Source organism: Spermophilus citellus (genome assembly GCF_964194105.1).
Source record: "Spermophilus citellus genome assembly, chromosome: 1".
NCBI lineage: Eukaryota > Metazoa > Chordata > Mammalia > Rodentia > Sciuridae > Spermophilus > Spermophilus citellus.
In genome coordinates, this window is record NC_138182.1 from 240,663,791 (window position 1) to 240,691,279 (window position 27,489).

General features: G+C 35.5%; 1 protein-coding gene across 6 annotated transcripts in view; it reads left to right on the forward strand.

The window, feature by feature from the left end:
• The window catches only part of PDE4D (phosphodiesterase 4D), a 1,076,913-nt gene that overhangs the window by 750,140 nt on the left and 299,284 nt on the right, over nucleotides 1-27,489 (forward strand). Inside the window, exon 1 of one of the 6 annotated variants that reach the window (XM_081288617.1) lies at nucleotides 1,745-1,961. The exons of the other annotated variants lie outside the window; for them this stretch is intronic. Within the exon in view, the coding sequence (XP_081144743.1) occupies nucleotides 1,873-1,961 (89 nt within the window). The 5' untranslated portion in view covers nucleotides 1,745-1,872. Of the gene's footprint in view, nucleotides 1-1,744; nucleotides 1,962-27,489 lie in introns of those variants that run through there. 6 annotated transcript variants of the gene reach the window in all.

Below are 27,489 nucleotides of genomic sequence, written 5' to 3' on the forward strand. Positions count from 1 at the left end.
CCCCACTGCTCCCCTGGGGCTCTGTTCCCTCCACTCCAGTCTACCCCTCCCCGCAGCCCTCAGGGGTCCTCCCCTTTTTACCCACTTGACCAGTTCTCTTACACTGTCTGCCTTTAGTCTAAGATAAAGCCATTCCACTAAACTCGAGTTGTTAACTAAACACCAATGTGTTAATTCTGCTAGGAATGTTTGCATTGTGTAAGAGCTGACCCAAAGTGGAAATTCGGTAGTTCTACAAGGAGTGAACTGCTGAGAGAAGTATAGGCACCAATCCTACACAAAAGCCAAAAGGCAGCTTGTGAAGCATAAAAAATATTGCAAGTTGAGTCTGAGAGAATGTGTTTATTTTTGAACTCTCAGCTCCTCCAAGGCTGTTGCTGTTCAGGGCAGTTCTCACTCACCCACTCTCTGGGAGCCCATACGTCAGATAACAAAGAGGTGAAACTGTAAAAATGTTTTCTATTACTCATCCCCAAAGCTGATACAGAGCCCATAGCATTCTCAAAAACCCCTGAAGTGCTGGATGCTGTTGTGAAATTAAGCATGATGTTTAAGGTCTTCATCTTTTATTGAAATGACATAAACGTTCCAATCCCCTTTGGTCTATAAGAGACAGATTGAGTTTTAGGGGTCTTGAAATTTAGCATGTATAGCAGTGTTCATTGAGCTCATGTCTTGGACAGTTTTTTCCAGTGCAGAGTGGGTTAAATTCACTCTTGGGCACTCCATGCCTCTCTAATCTTATCCTGGAAAAGGAGCGCTGCCTTGGTTTACAGTGGAGGTCACTGGCGGGGCAGTGTTTGGACAGGGACTGATGGAATTATGCTGCACTGTTAACATTAAATGCCACTTGCTGGTGGGGGCTGATGACGGCATTGTGGTCCTTTGACTCCTCGAGTACGATATCTTGAAATATATGCCTCTCTGAGATGTGGCTAGACTCATAAAACATGCAAAGGACTCTCTTTGGCTTTCATCATTTATTTAATTTGAAGAAAGGTTGTTTTAAGGGATTTATCAGAGAGTTAAGAAATGTTTCTAGGGAATAAAAAATGGACAAGAAAATTGATTTTTGTTGTCAAAGTCATTGCATTACAATTCACCCTCCAAGGTGACACAGCATCTCCTGGAGGGAGAAGCTGCCAAACACTTTGAAAGTGATCTGACTGTTTTCTTCTCACACTGACTTGCAGGGAGACACTGGTATTTTCAAAACAATTAAAACCTTTGCAGAAAGTTTGCCAATAATTATGTTCATCCATGTTTCTAAGACAAGTTGCAATAAGGAAAATAATACTTGGCAGCTGAATGTGTGAAATTTAGAAATCTTTGTTCAATTTCCCAGTCTTAGTCCCATATTTATTTATTTTTTCAACAGAATCCTGTGTTTACAGTTTTTAAATATTCACACTTAGTGTGAAACTTCAAAGACTTCAATCATACCTCCTCTCATGAGTATTCATGTGTGTGTGTGTGTGTGTGTGTGTGTATGTGTGTGGTGTGTGTGTGTGTGTGTGTGTGTGTGTGTGTTGTGCTTTTCAGGAGTGGCATGTAACTATGTTGTTTAATCAGGACAATATTTTTAAAACATTTTTCATGGGAGTGTTTCTCACATTAATATTGAGATAGAGTCCAAGTGAAGCAAGCTCTGTCGCAAAGGGCAAGTGTCATGCAGCAGGAAGTCCTGGCGTCCCTTCTAGCCCTGCCTCAGCCAGCCTGCCACCTCTCTGTCAACGCATACCACCACACAAGAAGAAATGCCCTCACTCAGCCACAAGTGCCTCCTGCTCCCTGCGGGGCCCTCCAGCCCCAGGGCCCTGCACCAGCTCTGACTTCCTGCTGTTGCTGTGGATCTTGGCACCCTCTTTCCAAATGGCGTTTGTTTGGGATCCTCTGGGAGCCACAGTACCAGGACCATCTCCAAGAGCTAAATCAAGATTTCATTTCTCAAAGTCCTACAGGTATCGTGCTTTCCTTTCTGTAGCTAGGAAGGATTTTTCATCTGCCTTAGGCCCCTTGCAAATAAACCTTTGCCTTATGATTTAGTTCATAAGGTTGGTTAAATTGCCACTATATGAAATAAGATCTAAAATATATGGAACCTTCAAATAGTCAGGGCTATGTACAAACCTGCTGAAGTAAAAGGAAGTTGACCAGCTCTAAAAGCTTATTCTGAGAGTTAAATGGTAAACTTAAATACTAGCATTCATATTACATTATTGTGATATAGAAGAACAAATGTACTAACTTGCCTAGTACATTGATATCATCAAAGTGGTTATACTAACTTTAACTCTATCAATATTTAGGAAAGGGTTCTTCTTTCATTGAATGAGCAAACAATGGCAAAAACAATTACTATACTGTTGTTTGGGTGTTGCAGAGCATGTTCACGTGGAAAAGGTGGACCTACTTCTAAGTGGTAATTCAGAGTTTTAATCTTGTTCAACAGAATTAGATATCATAAGTTGTAAATAAATACTTTGTTAATGTTTTGTTTCCAAAGATTTCTCTGGAAATTATGTGAAAAGTCTCAACCCTGTGCCTTCAATAAATTGTCAATGGCTTTGTTCTATATCAAAGTTTAGCTTATTTTAACCAAATAAATGGTAAGAAAAAAAAAACACCAAAAAACCTTTGACTTCTTCTTTTGCTTGGGTGTTCTAGATATTTATAAGGAAAATATTGCCTCATCATGATTTTGTGTTTCTAATTGATAAGTCAATATTACTGGTAGCTATTTCAGTAACAGTAAATAGAAGTGACATTCTTTGCATACTCTCAAGAATAGGTCTTTTTAAAAATTTGTTCTGTTTAGATATACATGACAGTAGAATAGATCTTTTTTTTATTTAGACCAAATATAGTAATATAGAAGCTAACAGTCTCATGTAGAGGTATACACTAGATTTGAATTAAAATGCGTTCTGATTTTTCTGCACAGAAAACATTAAAAATTTGGATTAACATAAACCATAAGAGCTGGGGATGTGGCTCAGTGATAGAATAATTGCCTAGCATGCATGAGGTTCAATTCCCAGCTCTGGAAAAAAGGAGAAGGAGGAGAAGAAAAAGAAGTCATAAGATTTATTTACTTTAAACATTAAGGAAGATAGTGCCATTGTAATTTTTTTAGAGAACTGAAAGTCAGAGAAATCAAATTATAAAATTCACTAGTAACAATACACAAACTTTGACAACAGATAGTATACATGAATTGCCAGCTAAAAGTATAAATAGTACTTCCATTTATTTCCATTTTAGAGCAAAATAAGTGTCATTTTATTATATTAATTTGTTATAACTATGAAATTTGGTTGAATATTAGAAATCATATGCCTACTATATGCTTTGCACTCTACTGTATATGATTTTCATGTTTATTAATTGCATTTCACTCTTATGAACTAAGCTATATGCTGAGAACTTATCTCAAAGATTTATTAGTATTACTGTGTATATTTCCAATGGATTGTGGCTTCTAAGCTCTCCTCATCACTGAGATCTAATAGCCAGTTTCTTAGAATCATAATTAAATAACTGATACATAGAGTAAAATCAATACTAAAGAATCTGAAAAATACCAAGCAGTACAGATTTTAAGTTCTGTGTGACTCACAAATATATTATGAATCTTGCCTTTTTGTTTTGGTGAAAAAATTTTCTTTTCCTTTGTTCAAGCTCTAGCCCTTCCCAAAATACATGCACTGGTGCAGCTAAGGATGATTTAGTTTTTCATATATTTAATGACAAGCTTCATTTGCAACAAGATTAAGTGGTAAGGATGATGTCTCAAGTAGCCATTGTTGGCCCAAACTTGGGAGACTTCATTCCTTGCTTATTTCATCTTCACTCAAATCTTAATTGCCTGCAAAATATTTATTTTGATTATTTACACATACTGTTTTTATTGTTCTGAATCTGATGTTATCTTCCCAGTTGGACTGCCAACACTTTGGGGTCAGAAACTCCCTTACATACAATAGGAATGTCATTAATGCCTACTTTGATGGAGCATTCTGCTAAACTCTCTTATCTGGAATGACTGTATTATGTCTTTATTGGCATGGCCAACTTGTTAATATGGTGATGCCTATCCCAGGTCAATAAATGAATGATAGGTTAGGGGGATAGGAAATCTTTGAGCTTCCTAGTCTCACCTTTCCAGAGGGGTCTCACCTCCCAAAAGATATTATGCATTCAACCATAGCAATATGCGGGAAATAATGAAAAAATATGTTTATCATTTACCTATACATTTTTATCATACCATAACACCTAAATGCAATATGAGTCCATGTATAAATGTAGATGTACACACACCCACACACACAAGCATGCACATGCACATACATTTAAATGTGATAATCATCTTCTGAATAGCAGTTTTATTGCGTAACATTGCTGGAATTAGATGCACTAAAGAATTTCATGTGAATACTTAAAATGCCCTCTGAGTTTACAACCATCTTTTTGTATTTGTTCATTTCCTTTTTAATATACAAGATCCTTTAAAACATGAAAGTAGCTTAAGCTAATCTTGACCTTTGCGAGGCTTTGGATGTGATTCCACTGTTGAAGCAACTGAAAGAACTGGACATTAACCAACATTTCTTCATTGGATTTTTCCCATTTAAGATTTTTTTTTTTTTTTTGCTTAAGAATGATATGTTATATTTTGTAAAATCGAATGTACCTAGAATAGTGTCATTTTTCTTTGAATATCAAAAGCGTATTCATGCATGATATTGTTGGTGCACTTAACTTTAAACTGGAATGTTTTTATTTGGCAGTGCTTTCCCTCCCTCCTAATGTTCAGGCTAAAGAAAAGCCAAGTCGATCAGACGTGAAATTCAAAGGGTCTGACTTGGTAAAGTGATAACATAACATATATATTTGGTGAGTGTTGGTTCCTAAGAAATACAAAATTTGACAATAATATAATGCCAAAAATAGATACGAAAGTTGCTTTTCAGCAATGACAAGTTTTCTTCTTTTGTTAGTAAAATATGTATTTTAAGAAGCCAAATTTATATACAGCCTATTTATTTATATACAGCTTACAAGTTATTTTGGTTTGATGCAGAAATAGAAGAAAAGAGAGAAGGAGAGAGGATAGGAGAAGAGAAGGAGTGGAAGGCTTGGGGGGAGGGCTTCATAATGAAAAAGCCTATTTTCCTCTGTGGAGTGGAGAGTCACCTATGTTTAAGCGCTGGCTTCACTGTTAGAGCTGGGGCTCTTCTCACAAAGCTGAGGGCTGTTGTGAAGGACAAATCACTGATTGGTCACCAAGATGCATGTTTAAACAGCCACCTGAGTGAGTATCTGTCTCAGAGGAGAGAGAGGAGACTGACATGCTCAGAAAACAATGTCAGTGAATTGTGTTTGTGGTTTAAATATAGCACCAAGAAAAAAAAAATGGGGGAAAATGTGATCTGGAATCACAAAACCAAAAAAGTCAAAATGTTTAAGAAAACATTGAACACAATTTACTTCTCTAGAGCTGTTCCTGTCTTCCAATTGTGAACTTTCTGCTTTGTGTCTTCTCAAAAGAGGGATATTCAAAGGGCAATTTTTTTTTCATTGTGACTATGGGGTGGGTGCTATGCAAATAGAGGAAAAACCTTCCAGGGTACATGTAAATGTAGAACAGAGATGATTCCATAGCATTCCACGGACCAGAAACAGAAAGTGTCTTCTAGTTTCTCACCTCTGGGGTCATAAGATGCACAATAAAATTGAAATGCTCAGAAAAGCTTCCAATCTCATTTTTGCAAATTGTGTCAACATCTTTTCCTCCCCAGTTTTTTAGCAGAGATGCTAAGTTGGTGATTCCTTAGGTGTTTTGAACATGCTTGTACCACTTGCAGTTGGGGGAATGAGTAACATTTTCCAATGGGATACAGAGTCAAAAGCAGACACTCTGAATGTGGCACAAATAATTTTCTGGCAGTGAGAAGAAAAAAAGCAATATTGACATATATATGCCTCATTTTCTTTATCTGTTCATCTGTTGAAGGGTACTTGGATTGGTTCCATAACTTGGCTATTGTGGATTGAGCTGCTATAAGCTTTTATATGGCTGCATCACTGTAGTATACTGATTTTAAGCCCTTTGGGTATAGACTGAAGAATGGGATAACTGAGTCAAATAGTGGTTCCATTCGAGTTTCCTCAGGAATCTCCATACTGCTTTCCAGAGGGGTTGCACCAGTTTGTATTGCAGTCCCACCAACAATGTATGAGTGTACCTTTTCCCCCACATCCTTGCCAATATTTATTGTTAATTGTATTCTTGATAATTGCTGTTCTGACTAGAGTGAGATGGAATCTCAGTGTAATTTTAATTTGTATTTCTCTAATTGCTAGAGATGTTGAGCATATTTTTTTTCATATATTTGTTGATCAATTGTATTTCTTCTTCTGTGAACTGTCTGTTCAGTTCCTTTGCCCATCTATTGATTGGGATGTTTAGGTTTTGGTGTTAAGTTTTTTGAGTTCTTTGTATATCCTGGAGATTAATGTTCTGAGGTGCAGATGGCAAAGATTTTTTCCCATGCTGTAGGCTCTCTCTTCATGTTTTTGATTGCTTCCTTTATCGTGAAGAAGATTTTTAGTTTCATGCTATCCCATTCCTTGATTCTTGATTTTACTTCTTGTGCTTTAGAAGTCTTATTGAAGAAGTCATAAAGAATGAAATATGGCATTTCCTGGCAAATGGATAGAACTGAAAAATATCATGCTAAGTGAAATAGGCCAGTCTCAAAGGACCAGAGAGACCGAATGTTCTCTCTTGATATGTGGATGCTAACCCACAATAAGAGAGAGTAGATAGGGGAAGAATAGAAGTTTATTAGATTAGACAAAGGGAATGAAGGGAAGGGAGGGGGAGAGAATAGAAAAGACAGTATAAAGAATTGTTTATAACTTTTCTTTGCTCGTAAATGAATACACAACCAGTGTAACTCCACATTATGTACAAACACAAGAATGGGATCCTAATTTGAATGAGTTTTACTCCATGTGTGTATAATATGTCCAAATATACTCTATTGTCATGTACATCTAAAAGGAATAAAAAGTTAGAAGTTTTTAAAAAGCAACATTAGCTTCAAAAATGTCTAAATTGTCTTAAATAGTCTCTAAGAAAGTTAGACTGAAATCTGTAAATTTGAGCTGGAGACTTTTTAGTAGAGGATATAAATAGGGTGAACAGCACAGTGTGGTCTCAGAGCTGTTGCTTCTTTGCTTCTACCAAAACCTCAGTAGGGACACCACAAGAGGTTGAATCAAACCTCCCAGTGTCCACTAGAAAACGCTGGACAGATCCCACGTCTTAGAAATGGAATGAGTGCCACGCATGAATCAATATACTAGGATATAACTTTCTAAGTACCACAAGTATCTTTTTGCACAGCATTTCTTTAGTTTTTAAATTTTTCCAGATGGAACATGTGTGTTATCTATTGTTTGCAGTGTCCACGCCACCACACTTATCTCGTTCTATTCTTTAGGGAAAGTGGAGAGGATGGAAACAATTACTGTCAAATAATCGAGGGAGATTCAGGGGACAAAGGCCACATATGTGGTCAGAAAGTCTGTATCAAGAATAAGGAGAGCTTCTTTGTGTTACCAAGCAGTATTCTAGGTGCTGTGCACACACTGTCTCCTGCAGGCCATCTTCCAGAGCAGCCCTGGGTGGTGGGTCTAGCAGTGTCACTATTTACCAGTGAGGAAGCTAGGCAGAGCATAAGAAAGGTACCCAAGGATGAACCCTGGCAAACTGCCCTAGAACCTGGACCACTACATAGTTCCTCTTCTACCTCAGGTTTCCTGAGAAGGCCCTCTTGTCACTCCGCAAAGAGGATTCCATGATGGGAGGTTCGATTCTAATAGGCTCGTTGTCTTCCTCTGTTCCACTCAAAATCTTTCTCTGAAGAAAGAACACCTTGTAATTTAATATAGAAAATACAGTGAAGTCATCAATTAAAATATAAATGTACTAAAACTATCTAAATTATCTTCAAGTCTAATTACTAATAGCTGAACGTAGCTTTAAGCATCAGAATACAAGCTGTGCTTTTTGGGTTTTTGTTAGTGCTGTTGAACTCAGGGCCTCAGCCCTGCTAAGCAAGTGAGCAACATGCCCAACCCTCCAAGATATTTCTTATGTAAAAATAAGAAGGAAGGGATAAAGGATGGAAGGGAGAGAAGGAAAGAAAGAAAAGGAAAGGGAAAGTGGAGAGGATACAATTACGGTCTAATCCGTGATTTTATGTGGCTTGCTTCTGTCTCCTCCTTGGATTTTGCTTCATGGACTTCCATCTGGCTCATTTCATCTGGCCAAAAATATTGGTCATATGGTTGAGTTTTACTGCCAAATGTTGCTCTTGGGCAGCTGCTCAGAGCAGCCAGGAGGTTTTCTGAGGTAGATAGGTTATCTTCATTCTATGTTGTACCTGTTCATTCTATTGGCATTATCTTGGCTGATACTATCTTTCTTTATGATATTCCAGATTGAGAGTAATGTTGGCTAAATTGACAATGAAAAAATAATTAGCAACAGGCAACATTGATACCAAAGAATAACAACAACATTAACAATCATTGTACTTTATGGAGAAAGGTAGCATGAGGTAGGAGGTGACTTTGGGTTTGGATACAAACAGACCAAGCTTGAGTACCAGTCTGCTGCTTTCTCAACTGGGCAGTTTTCCTAATCTCCATGAACCACTTACATGTCTATAAGCGGAAAATCTATCTCAAAAGATCATTGTTAAGATTAAATATAAATATACACACAAAGACAAGTCTACCTACCACCTCTTTTATAGCATTTCCCAAGTTTTCTTTATCATTTCATGAATTTTATGAGGCTCCTTTTGTCAAATAGGTTTAGGAGTTTAACTGGCATCATTGGGACCACTCTTAATTATAGACGCATACAATCCAGCAGACTTAGTTATCTTGTAAGTACCTTGAACATACATACAGTCTCACCTTGGAAATGTGGTGTACAGAAGAAGCTGAGAGCTGCCTGGCTATCGAACCATACTGCTTAGTTTAAATTTCCACATCCTACTTACAGTTATGAGAAAACGGGCAAGTTACTTACCTTCATGTGCCTCATCTGTCTGCAAAACATGGTTTTGTGAGGATTAAGTATTTTGGTCACGTAAAGTGCCTGGTGCACAGACAACACTAAAATAAATACTAGCTCTTATGAATGGCAAAAGGTAAGCTATGCCTTGGTAATGATTTTTGGTATCCCCCTCCTCCTGAGGATGGCCTAGAAGGATGTCTGGACAGAATGAGTGTCTGTGTATATATATTGAATTAGACTAGCTGCTGTTTTCAGATCTCTGACTAGTATGGGGACACTCTACTTTCTTGTGCCACATTCATGGGAAAAAGGTTAAAAGTTGTAGGAACCTGAGGATTCTCTTGGCCAGAGCAAGAAAACCCAGTCTGTGTGCTTCTATGGAAATCTTTGCTACAGTTCCTCAGCCCCTACTTCAGTCCGAATCGCATCTAATTCAATACCTTCAGTAAGATAGCAAGGGGAATATTGGGGACCCACTTTTTGCAGATGGGGAACTAGGTAAGGGTCATTAGTGGGCAACAACCATGAAAAGACAGGTTTCTGAATAATAGAGAAACTTTTCCAGGTAAAACTAAGCTCAGACTTTTTTCTTACAAGTTGCAACAGAGTTAATAAAGGAGGGACTACTTTGTAAGCAACATTTCTACAGAGGGCATTACCTGATTTTTTTAATAGTGAAAGAAAGTCACATGTCTGGCTTCCTAAAGAACTTGTGATATGGGGCTGGGGTTGTGGCTCAGTGGTAGAGTGCTTGCCTAGCTGTGTGAGGCATTGGGTTCAATTCCCAGCATCACATATGGATAAATAAAATAAAGATCCATTGACAACTAAAAAAATATTTTTAAAAAGAACTTGTGGAATGAATCAAAGTAGGTCAAAACAGAGAAAGACTGAAAACACAGATTATGAAGGCTCTGTACTATCAAGATAGCACATGGAACAAGCCTAGACAGGAAGATAAAGAACTTTGTGCTGTTGTCTTCAAAGTACTGATGCTATGAGGTAGCCTGTGGACTGTGGACAATATATTGCTCAATTCTTGTGATAAGCCTGTAGAATTTGCCAATTTATGATCCCACGTCTCCCACCAGTCCATTTCAAGTTGCACAGGTCACGTAAGTGTGGAATTGGGGCAAGAGATACATAGCACAAGTGGTATTTTCACATATAGATCAAATACATGTAAATCACCTCAACAATTTAAATAATAGTCTGCTGTGGTCAAATTATTAAAAAGTAGGGAGTTTTGAATATAAATTGCTATTGTTTTGAATATAATTGCTTAGCTCTAAGTTTGTATAATTATAATACTTATTTGGTATAACAACCAACTTATAATAAACATCCTTGCTCACCAACTGTTAGAGACCACTCTACCACATCATTGTGACTGATGCTTTACTAGCTACCTGAAAACATTTTCCTCATATGAGGGTCACAGTGAGGAATGAAATAAATGGATGAAGTTTCTGCTCTCATAAAGCTTACCTTCCAGTGGAGCATGGCAAAAAATAAGAAATTACAACCAATAGACATAAAAAATAGGGATGAGAGTTTTGGAAAAGTCAGAGAAGTCTTTATCAAGGAAACACCAATTTATGTACATATCAATTCCATGCATCAATAACTACATTTTCAGGTCTAGGTAGATCATCTGTACCCAAATGGTGGAACCATATGAAATTGACCTCATTGCTGGTTTATTTTTAGTCAGATGAGGTTTTAATTTATTGAGTGAATTAGCCTCTGCTGTAAATTGTAAATCTGTAACTAGGTGGAAAAACAGGAGGATGAAGAAGAACAAAAGAAAGCAAGAGAAGGGGAAATTTTTGATACATATTTTATTATTTAATGTAATTCTCTACAGTTTTGCATTAGAATATATTAAAGTAAAAAAAAATTGGAAGTTAAAAATCAGTAGCAATAGTATGCCCTATAGTAGCTCCTTTTTTGTTGTTGTTTGATATATCCATGTCTGCCTTCAAAACATAAATGTCATAGCTAAGAGTAATTATGTAACACATTTTTTTTTATTTTCAAAAGGAATCTTACAAAATTTTAAATCTGCATTAGAAGGAAAGCTAGCCAGAACACACTTTTCTCCAACACATACATTTTTAGCATTGTGCCTATAAATATTATGCTTCAAATGCTTGTCACTTGATCCCTTTTGGCAATTAACTTGTCTCTAATTGATTTGTGGATTATACACTGCAAGTTGTTATGGTTCAAGGAACGTGATGATGCGGTTTGTTTATGTAGGGTAACAAAGTGGATTGGCTGGGAGGAGAAGTTTAACTCTGTGAAATATCCTGGTTTTCAGGAACTTTTTTCTTTGTGCACAATACAGTGTTTGGATAGACAATGAAAAATTAGCTGAACCTGATTAGTGTTCTCATCCAAAGGGAAGATTTATATCCTGTTTAAGAATCAAATTAATTTGATGATGTAAGTGCATTCTCTAGTGAAAGGGCAGTCACTTTAGGAGAGGAGAAACATAACAAAAAGAAAAAAGGAAGACAGAAAGAAAAGGAAGGAAGAGAGGAAAGAAAGGAAGGAAGGAAGAAACCTCATCCACCATCTTTAGGTTCTACTAGACAGAACAATCCCGTCTATGGGTTCTATGAGGTATGGCTGCCCTGATGTGCAGATGAACTGAAAGACAGCAGCAGTTCATTACTCTCATTTCATGTCTGACTGGTTCCTGGAAAATGATGAGGTATTTTTCCACCATAAGTTTGTTTCACCCCTTCTTAGAAAGCTGAGGATGCCTTGAGCAAAGGTGGTGGTGCAGTTGCCAGGGGCACTGCCTTTGGTGGGCACATTCTTGCCCTCTGCCCTCCCTTACCAAGAGAACGAGGGACTCCTTACAGTTTCTGTTGTATGTGCTGACTACTGAATCCTTGGTTGAGATAATCAAGGATAAGAAACATCAGTTTTCTCTTCTGACAATACGTCCATGTGAACTGAGATGATGTAAATAAACATCATGCAGAAATACCAGAAAAGGATAAAAAGAATTACTGGCTTAGGGAGACGAATTGTTTTGTATTTTGGAGTGAATATTTTTAAAAGCTTTGTGTTTGTTTTAGTTTTATGACTTTTTAAAGTATCGTGTCTTCCCAGTGTTGGTTAAAAGTAAGGGACTCCCTTGATTTGTTATTTGTATTTAACCCTTAGCACTCTATGAGATCAATTATTATCAGGTGGGAATTGTAAATGTGGTACTAAATGAGAAGAATACACTCAACAATTTTTACTGATATAGCCATCACCCAGATCAAGATGTAAGACATTATCCACTCCCAAGGACACATCTTCGTCTTCCTTTTCAGTCACTAGGCACCCAAAGATAACCACTGTCCTGATTTCCAAGAGCAAAGATCTGTGTGCTTAGTTTTGAACTTTGTATGAATAGGATTACACAGTGTACATTTCTTTGTTTTAACTTCTTTCAGTGACTCTTTCATTTTTGAGCTTCCTCCCTATATTTTTGTGTGGTTGTAGATTCTTCTTCTCACAGTGACAATATTGCACTCAATAGCTACATCACAATATACTTATTCATTTCACTGTTTATGGATATGTGCATATTCCAGTATGTGGGTATTGTGAACAGAACTGAAGTGAACACTTGAGAATATGCCACTCAGTAAACAAATGTTCATGTAGTATTTGTAGTTTTGTATACATACATTAGGTTCAGTATATCATAAGGAGTGGAATTTCTGGGTTGTATGTTATGCATTTGTATTTTGATCCTGCCAAATAGGTTTCCAAAAACAGTTACACCATTTATATAACCCACAAAGCAGTGTTCCAGTTTGCTACATTGTTGCCAAAGTATAGGTCATAGAGGTAGTACATTTTCAATGACACCATATTAATAAACTATTGTCTATAAACAGCAATGCCATTATGATTTTCTTATTCATGTAGTTGGATCTTTTGATCCATAAAACCTGTTTTTCCAGGAATAGTGTGTGTAACAGTGAATCATTCACACTCCCTCCTTCCTCCTGATGAATTGTCCATAACTGGGAAATAAGCAACTACAATGAAAATGTTGGTCTGATTAGAGAAATAGAATCTCCCCTGTATTTGGCCCATACTCCATTTAAAAATATCATCATAACCTTACATTTTTATCCAGGTTCATGTTTCAACCCAACAATTATTACCACATGCCAACCCATAATAATCTTTCTATTTTAAAATTTCCATCTCCCACTTTAAGTTCTAGCTATATATCCTGTGCTTTACTTTAAATCAGACTTCCTCCCATTTTTTTTCTTTTTCCTCTCTAACTTCCACATGTAAGAAACCTGCTGAGTTTGGCTTATTTCACTTAATAATGCTCTCATGTTTCATCATCCGTTTTTCTGCAAATGGCATAATTTTACTTTTCTTTATAGTTGACTCAAACTCTATTGTGTATATATACACCATATATTCTTTATTCATTCATCCATTGATGGACACCTAGGCTGGTTCCATTGTTTGGCTATTGTGAGTTGTGCTGCTAGAAGTGGACATGCATGTATTTCTATAGTGTGCTGACTTTAATTACTTAACATATATACTGCCTTGTTTTCTTTGGCAGTAGTATAAATTTATAAACTGTCTTCTTTTCTTTGGCAGTATCGTAAGTTTTTTCTCCAGCTTCTGGTGAATGACCTAGATATTCATTCAAATACATAAAATTACTTGGAAAAAAAAAAACAGAAGAAAATAAATACCTTGCCAAGGTAAAAATAAAGCCTAAAAACACTATGTCTTTTGTTTATTTTCCATCTCCCTTTTGGTATACCTGTGTTATATGGTGGTTCTGTGTCTACCCTTTTGAGGAAACTCCATACAGATTTCCATAGTGGTTATACTAATTTACAATCCCACCAACAGTGTAGAAGTGTTCCTTTTCCTCCCACATTCTCATTCTCTCCAGCATTTATTATTATTATTATTATTATTTGTATACTTGATTTTGACCAGTGTAGAGATGAAATCTCAGTGTAGCTTTGATTTGCATTTCCCTAATTGCTAATGATGTTGAAAATTTTTTCATATATTTGTTGGGCATTTTCAATCCTTCTTTTGAGAAGTGCCTGTTTAATTCATTTTCCCATTTATTAATTGGGTGATTTGATTTTTGGTGTAAAGTTTTTTGAGTGGTTCATGTATTCTAGATATTAATCCTCTGTCAAAAGTGTAGCTAGCAAAGATTTTCTCCCATTCTGTAGGTTCTGTCTTTACATTCCTAATTGTTTCCTTTGTTGTGCAGAAACTTTTTAATTTCATGCCATCCCATTTATTAACTATTGCCATTATTTCCTGAGCTTTAGGGTTCCTATTGAGAAAGCCATTGCCTGGATCCTTATGCTGGAGTATTGATCTTATGTTTTCTTCTAGAAGTTACATAGTTGTGGCATAATTCCTAGGTCCTTGATCCATTTTGCATTGACTTTTGGGTAGAGCAAGAGATAAGAATCTAGTTTCTTCTACATATGAATAACTAGTTTTCCCTGCACCTCTTTTTAAAAAGGCTGTTTTTTCTCCAATGTTTGTATTTGGAACTTTTGTCAAGGTTCAGATGACTGTAGATGTGTGGGTTTGTCTATGTCTTCTATTCTGTACCACTGGTCTATGTGCCTGTTTTTTATGCCAGTAATATGCAATTTTTGTAACTATAGTCCTATAGTATAATCTGCTATTATACTATAGTTAGCTATTGTGATGCTACCAGCATTACTTTTCTGGCTTAGAATTGCTTTTGCTATTCTGAGTCTTTTATTCTTCCAAATGAATTTGAAGACTGTTTTTTTTCCTAGTTCTGTAAAGAATGTCATTGGTATTTTGATGGGGTTTGTTATGAACCTGTACATTACTTTTAGTAGTATGACCATTTTGACAATATTAATTCTACCTATGCATGAACATGGGATGTCTTTCTATTGTCTGAGGTCTTCTTCAATTTCTTTATTCAATATTTTATAGTTTTAATTGTCTTTCACCTCCTTGATTAGATTTATCCCTAGGTTTGTTTGTTTGTTTGTTTTCTGAGGCTACTGTGAATTGAACTGTTTTCCTGATTTCTTGGTATATAGAAAAGCTATTGGTTTTGTAACCTGATACTTGGTCACATTTCTTTATTAGCTCTAGTAGTCTTTTGGTGGAGGTGTTAGGGTCTTCTAGGTGTAGGATCATATCATCTGCAAATAGTGACTTCCTCATTTCCTATTTTTATCCCTTTTATTTCCTTTTCTTACCTAATTGCTCTGGCTAGAATTTCTAACACTATATTAAAATGAAGTGTTTTTTTTCTTTTATAAATTATTTTTTAAAACAGTTTTTTTTTTTTGGATGTTTCCTAAACCGCCTTAACCTGTTTCTAAAGCACTAGAAAATACATGGTAAGCTAAGTCATGTTACAATAAATGTATATTGCTTTTTTTAAAAAAATTATCTATGTATGTAGAACAGGTTTTCTCCCTTAATTATTCTTCCTCTTTCTTTTGTCATTTTTTCCTCTACTGTTTTTAATGTCAAGATTCTGATGATATATAACTCTCCTTTGTATGTAAGCTTCCCTGAAGCTCATCATAAATTGATGGATGATATCAGTCTGGCTTCTGGCACATCAAGTAAGTTGACCCAGGCTCAGCTTATTCCATATTGAAATATGATCATTAACTTCTATATGATGTCCAGAGAAATTTGGCATGTGTTATAACTGTGAATCTTACTTCTTAAAGCTTTCAAAATCTAGTCCTATGGCTAATTTGTGAAATCTTGAGGAACAAAATAGAACAGCAAGGCAGTATAGATGCATTCTAGGAGTTTCATGACCTGCAACAATATATAATGTTACCATTGTCTATGTGTCAATGTGTTTCAAATTATGCATTTTGGAAAAGTACATTTTCTACATGAGGCTCACCTGATTCATAAATTGATAAAGTAGCTATAAGTTAATCATATACTCTTTTTTTAAAAAAAAAGAGAATTTTTAATATTTATTTTTTATTTTTCGGTGGACACAACATCTTTATTTGTATGTGGTGCTGAGGATGGAACCCAGGCCACATGCATGCCAGGTGAGCTCACTACCACTTGAGCCACATCCCCAGCCCTTCATATACTCTTTTAAAGTTTAATTTCTACCTTAGTGGGCTCTGAAAGCTGTTGTTATATCTGATTTTATTTTTAAAGTCTTTAAAAATAAGGCTTTTCTAAAAATATAATCCTCAAAACCAACATTCCTCAGTGTCTAAATAATTCACCTGATTCGGCTAGAAATCCTGTTAATTCTTTCAAGTCACAAAAATATTTTTAATATGTATACCAAGTAGAAACTTAAAACAGCTAATCATTTGTCAGTGATAAATGTTGCGTGGTAAAATAAAATCCATAGACTTTATTTTTAACTAATGTTCTCAACTTCCAAATCCTTTAGCAAAATTACTAAAGAAAAGCAGAATGGCTTATTATTTTCAACTCCCTGTTGTCCTGCCTGCTGCTGAGAGTAACAAAAAGATATGAAATATCTAAATTTAGAGAGAAAAGGAATAACCAAGATCATGGATCATTTTCCAAGCAGATAATTACCTCTTGTATTCATTGAATGTAAATGAATCCACCTGACATGATGGGGTTTGGTCTCCACAGGTGAAAGTTATACTAAGGCTGTGCCTGTTGGAGGAATCTGATAGCAAATTAAAACGTTGGGAAATAAACAAAAGACATAGTGTTTTCAGGCTTTATTTTTACCTTGACAAGGTGTTTCTTTTCTTCTGTTTTTCCCCAATAATTTCATGTATTTGAATGAATATCTAGTCCATTCATCAGAAGCTGAAGAAAAACTTAAACTACTGCCAAAGAAAACAAGACAGTACATAAACAAATACTGAATTCTGAGGCTTTAGCCAGTGCCCCTCAAACTTGAATGATGTACACATGGATCTCCTGAGGATCTTTTTAAAATGCAGATTCTAATTAAATAAATTTGGGGTGGCATCTGAGATTCTGCATCTATAAGAGGCTCCATGATAATGCTAATGTTTCTGATCCTTGGATCACCATTAAAGTAGCAAGAGTTTAGGATACAGGTGTTAAAGCTTAATTTTCAGATGGACTAAATTTTGCAAATAAAATACAAATGACTGTGTGTATGTGAAATCATTCAAAAATTAATTGGCATCCTTTAACTGGAGTCCAAAAGTAATACTAATGCTTACTAGTACAATAGAAACTCCATAAAATACTAATGCCCCCCCCCCAAATCTAGATATTTAAAGTATAATTTTTCTGAATGCATAAAATAAATATCTACTCTTTTAAATGGGTATTCTTCTTCCCCTGGGCAAAAACATTCAGAGATTGGATGAGGGGGGAAGATGGATATGAAGAAAAGAAGATGTAAATTATTTTTCTTTTCTGACTGGTTCATAATAAGGTTTCTGGGACATCTGCTTTTGTATAAAAATTTTAGCCAATGAACCATACTTTTCCATAAATTATTTAGGCCAGTGAAAAGCCCTGAGACAGCTAAAGTGAGAACTTCAGAGAGGGAGTCTCTGGAACCTAGCCCATCCACCAATACTGCTTCCATTCTTGGAGAAGAGCTTGCTATACTTCTGAGAAAGCTGATTATCATCCTACACCACTTGAGATGTCATGAAGTTTGTGCTAAAAGTGGAATCACTTAGTGATCATGAGCCCCTTTTGAGCATTTTTGCTCGTCCTTTACTATTGTGACAGTGAATATAGAATTGGGAAGGTATGGGTCTGTCTGTCTTTTAGGTTTCCTTATTTTGTAATCACTACAAAGGAATGACTAAACAGACAGAAAGTATTTTCATCATTATGCTTCAAAAAATTCATTCCTATTTTGTATGTTATATGAAGACATAATGTAGTTTTTAAGGTTCAATACAATTTCAGATTTTATTTAAGTTCAGTTGTATAATTCAACATGCAAATTATAATTTCTTACTTTCAAAGTAAATTTCTTTATTATTGTAAATGATCTCCCACCACACAATATTTCTTTAGGTCTCATTCATATGGTAATAGTAATAGGAACTCGACCCATTTTTACATGGAATAGCAGGAACCTCCTAAATGAGGTTCACTTTTACCTTGGTTCAATATATAACATCTATCAAGTCACATAACTTCTCAGACCCTCAACTTTCTCATTTAGAATTGAGCATATAGACTATGAAATTACTGAATACTTATAAAAATAGTATTTTGGAAGTATAAGAAAACTATACATGACCCAAGATTTGTGCCTAAATATTTGTCTATATATCAAGGATGCATTCATGAAATCAAGATCAAACCCAGGAGAGATCAAAGGATGGTTCAATGTCCCTATGAACTTATAAGCAATTCAGTCATACATTCCACAAATGCACATTGGATATGTATAGATTTATGAAGCCTCAAACTTTATGTAATATACTGTAATATATGTGATTTATATCTAATGTAAATTGATTTAAATCAATTTAAATCACTGGCAGAATTTCAAAAGTTATCCTACTGCTTACATTACTCTTTAGGGTGAATGATAGTAAGGATAAGCAAGAGGAGAGTGTGTGTGTGATCTCATTTACCTGTGCAATCTAAAGAAACTGAAGTCATAGAAGCAGAGAGTAGGGAGTGGTTATCATGAACTGAGAATATAATAGTCAAAAGGTACAAAATTTCAGTCACAAAAAATAAGTCCAAATATGGATTGTATATGGTGAGTATAGTTAATAACATTGGATTATGTAATTAAAAAATCATTAAGAAACCAGATTTAAAGTATTCTCACCATAAAAGAATGATAAATATGTGAGCTGATACATGTGAACCAGCTTGATTTAGCCATCATACAATGTGCACTTATTTTAAAACATAATATTGTATCCCATATAAGTATTCATATACACACACACAGTTCTTATTTGTCAATTATTTTTATAATAGATTTTAGGGGAAAAGAGAGGGGTATAAAAAGGAAGACAGTTTTCACTTTATAGTGTGTATTCTGGTGTCCCAAGGAAAAAAATCTCCCCGGCACCAATCCCAACTGGGTTGATGAGAAATTTATGGGCTATTTACTTGCCTAGTTGATTCAACTGGTTTATGTACAACTACTAGTAATTCAAACTCTGTTGTATTTCTAAAACAAATATTTAGATATTATTAAAAAGAGATTTTATTATTTTAAAGTTTCAATCCAAGAGAGAAATAAAGAGGACTAATAAAAATTATATGAAGAAACAAGTCCAAATATGGTTATTTGCAATTCAAAGGAGAAAGGTATTTGTCATCCCTCAAGAGTTGCCAGACCACAAAATATCAACATTAAAGCTGAATACTAGCCCTCAGTGAAATGATGCAGATAAGAGGCACCCTATTCTGTAGATTCTGGTATTCATCAGAGATAAGAAATGAAGTTGAGCTTTGTCATTGATGTATCTTGGAATAAAGTAAAATGAAAGTCTATGCAAAGTATAAAACTATATATTCACAAAGTTCTATTAAGATCTCTAGACATTTAAAATCATAAGAAATATGGGCATTGCTAGTCAGTATGGGATTTTGGTGAGCTACAAATTGTCATCTAAAAAAAGAATGTTAGAACATCATTCACTTAAATTAAAGAGTTTACTTCATGATTGAGCAGTGATTCCTGAGTTCAAATGATGACTCTTCTAAGCTTGGAATGTTGGCACACACTTGTGGTCCCAGCTACTCAGAAGGCTAGAGCAAGATCACTTGAGCCTACCTACTCAAGACCAGCTGACAAAATAAAACCCCATTTCAAACAAACAAATCATAACTCTTCCATTTTTAGTTTGTATAACATTTACTAATTTCTTTAAAAAAATTTTTTTTAGTTGTAGATGGAGACAATAACTTTATTTTATTTATTTATTTTTATGTGGTGCTGAGGATTGAACCCAGTGCTTCATATGTGCAAGGCAGGCGCTCTCCCACTGAGCCATAACCCCAGCCCTTAAATTTCTTAAATGTATTCTGTTTCAGTTGCCCATGTTCCTACACACTTAATACTATAAGAATTGAGTGAAATAATACATTTGTAGACCAGTGTCTTGCAAACAGTAAATAGCTCATTTTAGCGCTATCACCATTCACAATAATATGTTATACCTTTCTTTTCATCAAAGATAAATTGTGCCTATTACTTAAAAAATAAACAGAACAGAAATAACAATCATCATCCAACTCACCCTTTAAAATACAGGGGATTTATAGCATACATACAAGCACATGTGTGTGTATGTATATGTAGTTGGATATACTGTATAGTTAAAAATATAGTATAGTTATAAATACAGATGTATGTATGTATGAACAAACATACATACATACACTGTGCAGAAAATTGGATCATTCATATCACACATTTTTTCTAGAATGTTAAGGTATAGCCAAGTTTTGGGTACTCAGTTGGTGTGTGTGTGTGTGTGTGTGTGTGTGTATGTGTGAAATTTAATCATGTAAAAATCTCAAATAATTCATAGCTTTTTCAATTGCATAATAATTATAATGGCCCCTTATTTTGTGGTTTGACTATCATGATGGATTCTGGTGCTTCTTGACATGTAATAATAATTGGATCCCATATGCCACAGATCTTGTGTGAGTTTAAGGTATTTAGCTATTGAATGAGCCTATAGATCACCCTGTATCCACCTCATAATTTTTTTTCCTGTTCTTCTTGGACATAATATTGCTCTGAAGTGATAAATGCATTGTACCTGTGCAGAAAAATGGTCCCCCAAAGAATTCTGACTGCTAATTAGACTTGTGCTGTCTAATAGCCACAGCACTTGAAATGTGGTTATCCAAATGAGGTGTGCCAGGAGTGGAAAATGAACCTTGGGTTTCAAATATTTGTACAAGCTGGGTGTACTGTTGCTGTAATGCCTCAAGAAAGGAAATGTTTCAGATTTTGACGTTTTTAAAATATTTTTGTTATATTTGTCTATATTTTCCTTGTTGAGTATCTCTGATTCAAAAATCAAAGGCTTTCAAGCCTCAGACTTTCTAAGCATCAGGTTAGTGCTCAAGTAGTTTTGTATTTTGGAGCACTTTAGATTTTGGATTTTTTGAATTAAGTATAATCAACCCAAATATACAAAAAATAGAAAGTATCTCATTAGTAATTTTATATATTGATTACATGTCTAAGTAGTAATATTATAAACATATTCAGTTAAATAAGATATATTGCTAAAAGTAAGTTCAAAAATTAACTTTGGTTTTTATAAAGAAACTTTTTATGTTTTTTTCTTTTTCTTAATTTTTATTGCTGTCTCATAATTACATATAATACTGAGATTCATTGTGATATATTGTGCATACATATAACATAATTCGGTCAATGTAATTTGGTTTTTAGAAAATTTAAAGTTCCATGTGTGGCACCCACTCCTGGTTCCTACTGTATTTCTACTGGACAATACAGATCTAGATAGTAGAAGAGATAAGAGAAAATAGTCAAGAAAATGATAACTCTTAGCTCATAGAAAAAAGATGAAAAGCATGAAATTTAAAATGGTAAGTCAGATCAAATTCTATGAACAAGTCTACCATAGTCCGCCATATGTTTGTTTCCAGAAAAAAAAAAAATCTGTTCTAGTCAGTGCAAAATTGCTCATCAAGTGAGAGTTAAAATTTTAGCAACCAAAAGCTGTTGATGAAAATGAGATTCCAGACAAGGCAAAAGACTGCACACATTTCTGTAAAGTAGCAGGTGTCCAAGGATTTTATTATGTTTTGCTTTGTTTTACTAAATTTTCTGAGGGAAGAATAGATGCTACAGTGATATCAGTGAATTTTGCACTTGTGGTGATGCATCTGAATGACAAGAATATGATTCAGCTTTCCCCGGTGTTTTTTAACTTAAAGAATTTTTGTCAACTTCAGGACACTGGGACTAGGACACTGAAACTTAAAGTGTTTCAATAATTCTCTCAAGGTCATACAGCTTTTCTGAGCTGTAACAGATATTCCTTTCTATATGAATCCCAAGCTCATGTGACATAGAGTGTATTCATGAAACCCTAATCCCTGCAAAACTGCTCTGCAGAAAAATGGTTCTACACATAGTTTTAAGAAAAAGTGTAGGTTCAGTTTCCCTCTTGAACATTTCCACTCATCATATACTAAAGACATTGAGAATTATTGAAAAGCTGTTTGGCTTTGTCAAGTCTTTCTCTCAAACTTATTTTATCAGAAACAAGTCCCCACTTCCCATGCATCTATAAATCATATATTACCTACTAGATGCAAGAAGGGAAATGCTGAAATATATTCAGTTGCCTTCTACCATTGCTCATTATTAATTGCTAGGGAAAATGTCTTCAAGAGAACATAAAATATTCAGGACAATATTTAATTTGATGTTAAGATAGCTCAGTTTAACATAAGCAGATAAATCAAACCAAGGACTTAAAAATATGTTTGGATACGACTCTTAGTTATTTTTATATCCATATGGTTTGGTCCAGAAGGATTCAACGTACCCTGCTTTGAGGCTCATCACTGTGTAGTACTCTGTTTGCATTACAGAAAGAGTAGGGCTTGCCTTCTAGTTGAAGCTACAGTTTTATGAATTGAGATTAGAAAAAATAATGACAAGATAAATACATCATCACTATCAGATGCCTAAATGGTTGTGAAGTTGTCTCTAGTTACATAATGTACAAAAACTTCATAATGTATCCCTTAGTTTATTGTATTCTTTTTTCTTATTTCCACCCATAAATTATGATAAAAGTGCCATTGGAGATCATGAAAACAGACAACATACTTTTATTAATGGTTACTGTTGCCATGGGGAATTTATAGGAATTTAAATTAAAAAATTAAAGGGTGCTATTTTGCTGTTCTGTTCCTGTCTGGCAACTCTCAGGGGGCACTTTGTCCTCAGCCTGTTCCATGGGGTCTTAGAAACCACGCATTTGCACTGAACTTCCCTACTACTTTCCTACTCACACTCCCTTTGTGTCTACTATACTTCACTTATGTTGGAGTCAAATACAGTACTCTGCCTTCCTCACAGAAAAACGATGACAGACAAACACAATAACTTAGGAACATGAGCTCCATAATAAAGAGCTTCAAGAGCTCATATCTTGCAGTCCTTCAGGGTAGCACCCTCAGACAGCTCCTTTAGATTAGACATGGGAACGTCAAATAAGATACATTCAACAGCAATATGAGGTCCTGGAGCCCTTGGGTTCCCTGTGCAAAATTTGGTTTACTGAGAAAACTGTTACACTGAGAAGACTGTTTTCACCATGAAAGCCATTGTTTGCTGACCAAATTGGATCACATTTGTTGATGGAAGTTGCTCTTGACTGGGGATGGGGGCTTAGATGCCAGTTTGGGGCTCTATTTCTGCTGTACTATAGGGCCCTGGATCCCCACTTTTGTTTACATAAAGCAAGGTTACTCTTATATTCCATAATCACCTGAGAGGTTGGCTTTGAAAACCAAATGATATATGTTATTGGAAATTGATACATGAATGTTGGGTATTTTCATGGGAGGCTATCTTTTGGGGGTGCATCACAGGTCAATATAAACTTAAAGAATTGGGAAGTTGTTTTCAATATTTACATAAACCATATTTGAAATCAATAGTTCTCATCTTTTTTAACTGTGAAGTTTCCCATGTCTTGTGTCTACCACATCTCTTCCCACTACTAAAGAAATGCAGCTTATAGTCATGCATTTTTGTAAAACTCTTCAAAGGTGGACAGAAACAGTGAACCTGGACAGAAAGAGTACTTGTAGGATGGACAAGTCTGCCCATGCCATTCCTAACTTTAAACTAATGCCCCATAAGCTTTTAAAACATCCCCATGCCCATTCACAATTCTCCAAGACTCAGTTTGGAGGGAAAAAATGAAGTTATAACACCATACTGTATAGTCTATTAAGACCATCTGCAAGTCCTATTGAATTCAACTGTTCACCTAGGAGAGGTAGAGTAGCAGACTCTGGAGTCAGACTAGGGGATCCATTTCTGTTAGCTAATTCTACTACATACTAGCTATACTCTCTCTCCTTCTCTGCCTGGATGTCTTCATCTGTAAATTGAAATCATAATGCCCAACCTATCAGGTTTTTGTGGAAAATAATGAAATAATCATGAACTGTCTGGTGGATGGTAGATACAGGTATCCCATAAATGTTAACCATTTACTACTATTTATGGTCAGCCTCAGGAAAGAAGGAAATTTATGAATGCCTTCCATTTCTATTATTATTATTATTATTATTATTTAAGTTTAGAGCTAGGTATGGTGACACTTGCCTATAATCCCAGCAACTTGGGAGGTTGAAGCAAAATGATTACAAGTTCATGGGTAGCCTGGAAAATTTAGAAATATCCTGTCTCAAAATAATAATATGAAGAAGAAGGAGAAGGAGGAGGAGGAGAATGATAATTGGGGATGTATCTCAGTGGTAGAATACAACTGGGTTCAATCCACCATGCCAAAAGCTTAGGAAAAAAACATGAAAAGCTAATGATTGGCAATTTATGAAGCATGCAACTTGATTTACCAAAGAATTTGGGAAGTTCCGGGTAGATTGGCTCAGTAGAGTGACTGATGCAGGCAGCTTTTTAAAAAATGCTTTTATTAGTACATTATAGTTATACATAAGCCTTAAATTCATTTTGACATAATCATATATGCATGGAATTTAATCTGCTCCATTCAATTCCTGGGTTTTTGAAATCTTCATCTCTTCATCCTTTATCCTTCTCCCTTCCCTTCCTGTGTTTCCTTCACACATCTTTGCTCCTCAAAGCCAAAGTCTTTCTATGTTCTCCTTCACCACATCTGCTCACAGTAAATTCTTAAAATTGAAGAAGAGCCAAAAGTATAAATAAGCAATTAGACATGAATTAATGCTTCCCACCCCTCCAGGAACATTTACATTCTAAGATAAACTGAAAGGTGGGTAAATGGTCTCAATCGCTGAAGGTGCTGTGTCTTGTATCAGGCAGCAACATGCAGAGCTGCCTGACAGGCAGAGGGCTTTCCAGGAGTCCTAGGCAACCAACTCCCACTAAGTCTGGTCCTTGGGAGATAGAGAAGAGAAGGAGGGGATAAGGAAAAGGTGAAAAGAGAGTGAAAGGAGCGAGATCATTTTCTTTAGTCTATATGATAAGCCTGGCCTATGCTGGGCATTTTCCATTGTACCTCAGTCGATCCTCACAATGGTTCTGAGAGGTGACATTATTGTTACTGCTCAGTCCCCTTCTTTTTTTAACAGCTGTGAAAACAGAGATCATGTGGACAAGTGGTTGGCTGAAGGTTTCTCTCTGTCTGTCTGTCTGTCTCTCTCTCTCTCTCTTTCAAACACACACACACACACACACACACACACACACACACACACACACTTAAGAAGTAGCCAATAAACACAGGTTTGAACCCTGGGCTGCCTGGCTTTATAGCCACATCTTCATTAACTATTCCTGCTTCTTAAAAAACCCAAAATATTGTTTCCAAAAGCATGATAAAAGTGCTAAAAAGGAATAAAGAGAAACAATCCAAATATAGCTATATTGAAGCTACTGATGTGTGGAGAAAGGGAAATGCAAAATGTTTTTTTGCAAAGGGTTTCCTCCGAGGATCACCTTGCCTGGCTGTCTGGCTGTGTGAAACCATACCTTCCCTAATGGCTTGGAGCTGAGTGTGTCCTTCTTTCTGTCAAGGGCAACTTCAAGTTCATGGAATAGTTTATTTGAAGCTGGTGGGTACCAATTCCAGGCAGCAAGATACTACTTTCAGAGATTAAATTAGCTTTCTTCAGAGTCACAGCAAAAAGCAGTACAACTAACTTGATTACCTTGAAGCGCCTGACCGGCTTTTTTGTTGTTCTTGTAATTTCTTGAACCAATTTGTTCTCCCAGCAGTATTGCTGTTGAGGAAGCCAGCCTATTGTGTATGCTTAGCTTATGAATAGGAATCATCTGGTAGTGGTAGACCTCTAGTCTAGACCATTTTTCTCATAATTACAAAGATGTGGGGGAATTTCAAACAATTCTTATACCAAAGAGCTGGGAGTGGCTGAAAGACATATTTTTGGAAGTCTTTTGGACTAGTTATATTATTCCTATGAATATTGCAATTGGCTGTTAGCAAGATCATTTCTATTCATTGATGGGGTCTACAAAGTTTGTGATAAGACCAAGGACATCTACTGCCACCTAGCTATTCTGTTTCCTTCCCTCTTCCAGAGTTCCTTTCCTTGTTACAGAAAGATTTTTTAAATTTATTTATTTATTTTTGTATTACAATTCTTAAAACACCTTTATACCACAATTTATCATATCTATGATTGTATATAAGGTATGTTTTTAAAGAAATAATTCTTTCATCACTCAGAGAGAGAGACAGTTATAAGGTACTGTAGAATATTTAAATACATATGTATAGATATGTATATGCACATACATATCTATATCTATTTATTTTTCTCTCTATATCCCTTTTCATCATTTTACTTATCTATATTCATTTTAGATTAGTTCTTTGGTTAAAATGATAAATATAGTATATGGAGTTCAAATCCATTGCAGTGGTTAGCATTGCCCACCTGTAGGAACAAAAAAAAATTCGTATTTTCAGTGGGAAAGATTATTAACAACCAGTATGACCCTCAGCAATACTATGAAATAGATGCAATTCTTTACCATCCTTCTTTTTTTCAGGTTTGGGAAGCTTTCCAATTTTCACATTTGTCTCCTCTGTGAAATATGTGTTTTACTGTTTGAAGAATAGCAGGGCTGGTTCCCAGGCTCTATGCTGAGAAAGGCAACCTGAGATCTTTACTACTGATATTTCTTGAACACTTCTACAATGCCAGCACTGGGCTGGGATCCGAGGAGCCAGCAGTGAACACAACAGACATGGTTCTGCCCTCATGAGCCTTAAAAAAATAGTCTTTGTTCTTGCTATATTCTCTCTTAGAGGAGAAAACATACACGTCAGACCATGACTAAATGCATTGTGAGATAAAGTGCACTGAAGGAAAAGAAAGAGTCCCAAGAAAAAAGAGAACTAATTAACATGTGGGCAGGCTATCAAAGCTTCTGGGAAAAAAATAATACACAAGCTGAAAATGTTAAGCTGAACAAAAATTAATGACATGAAAAGCAGACAGAATAATATTTCAGAACTGGGAAAGATGTACTCAGGAAGAGACAGGAAGAACCAGCTGATTTCTGTCATTCTTACTAAGGAGTAATTGACTGATAGGTTAATCTTTTCCATGAAAGATAAATATATAATTCAATTAGTTAATAATGCTTTTCTACTCAGGAATGGGGATGTGAG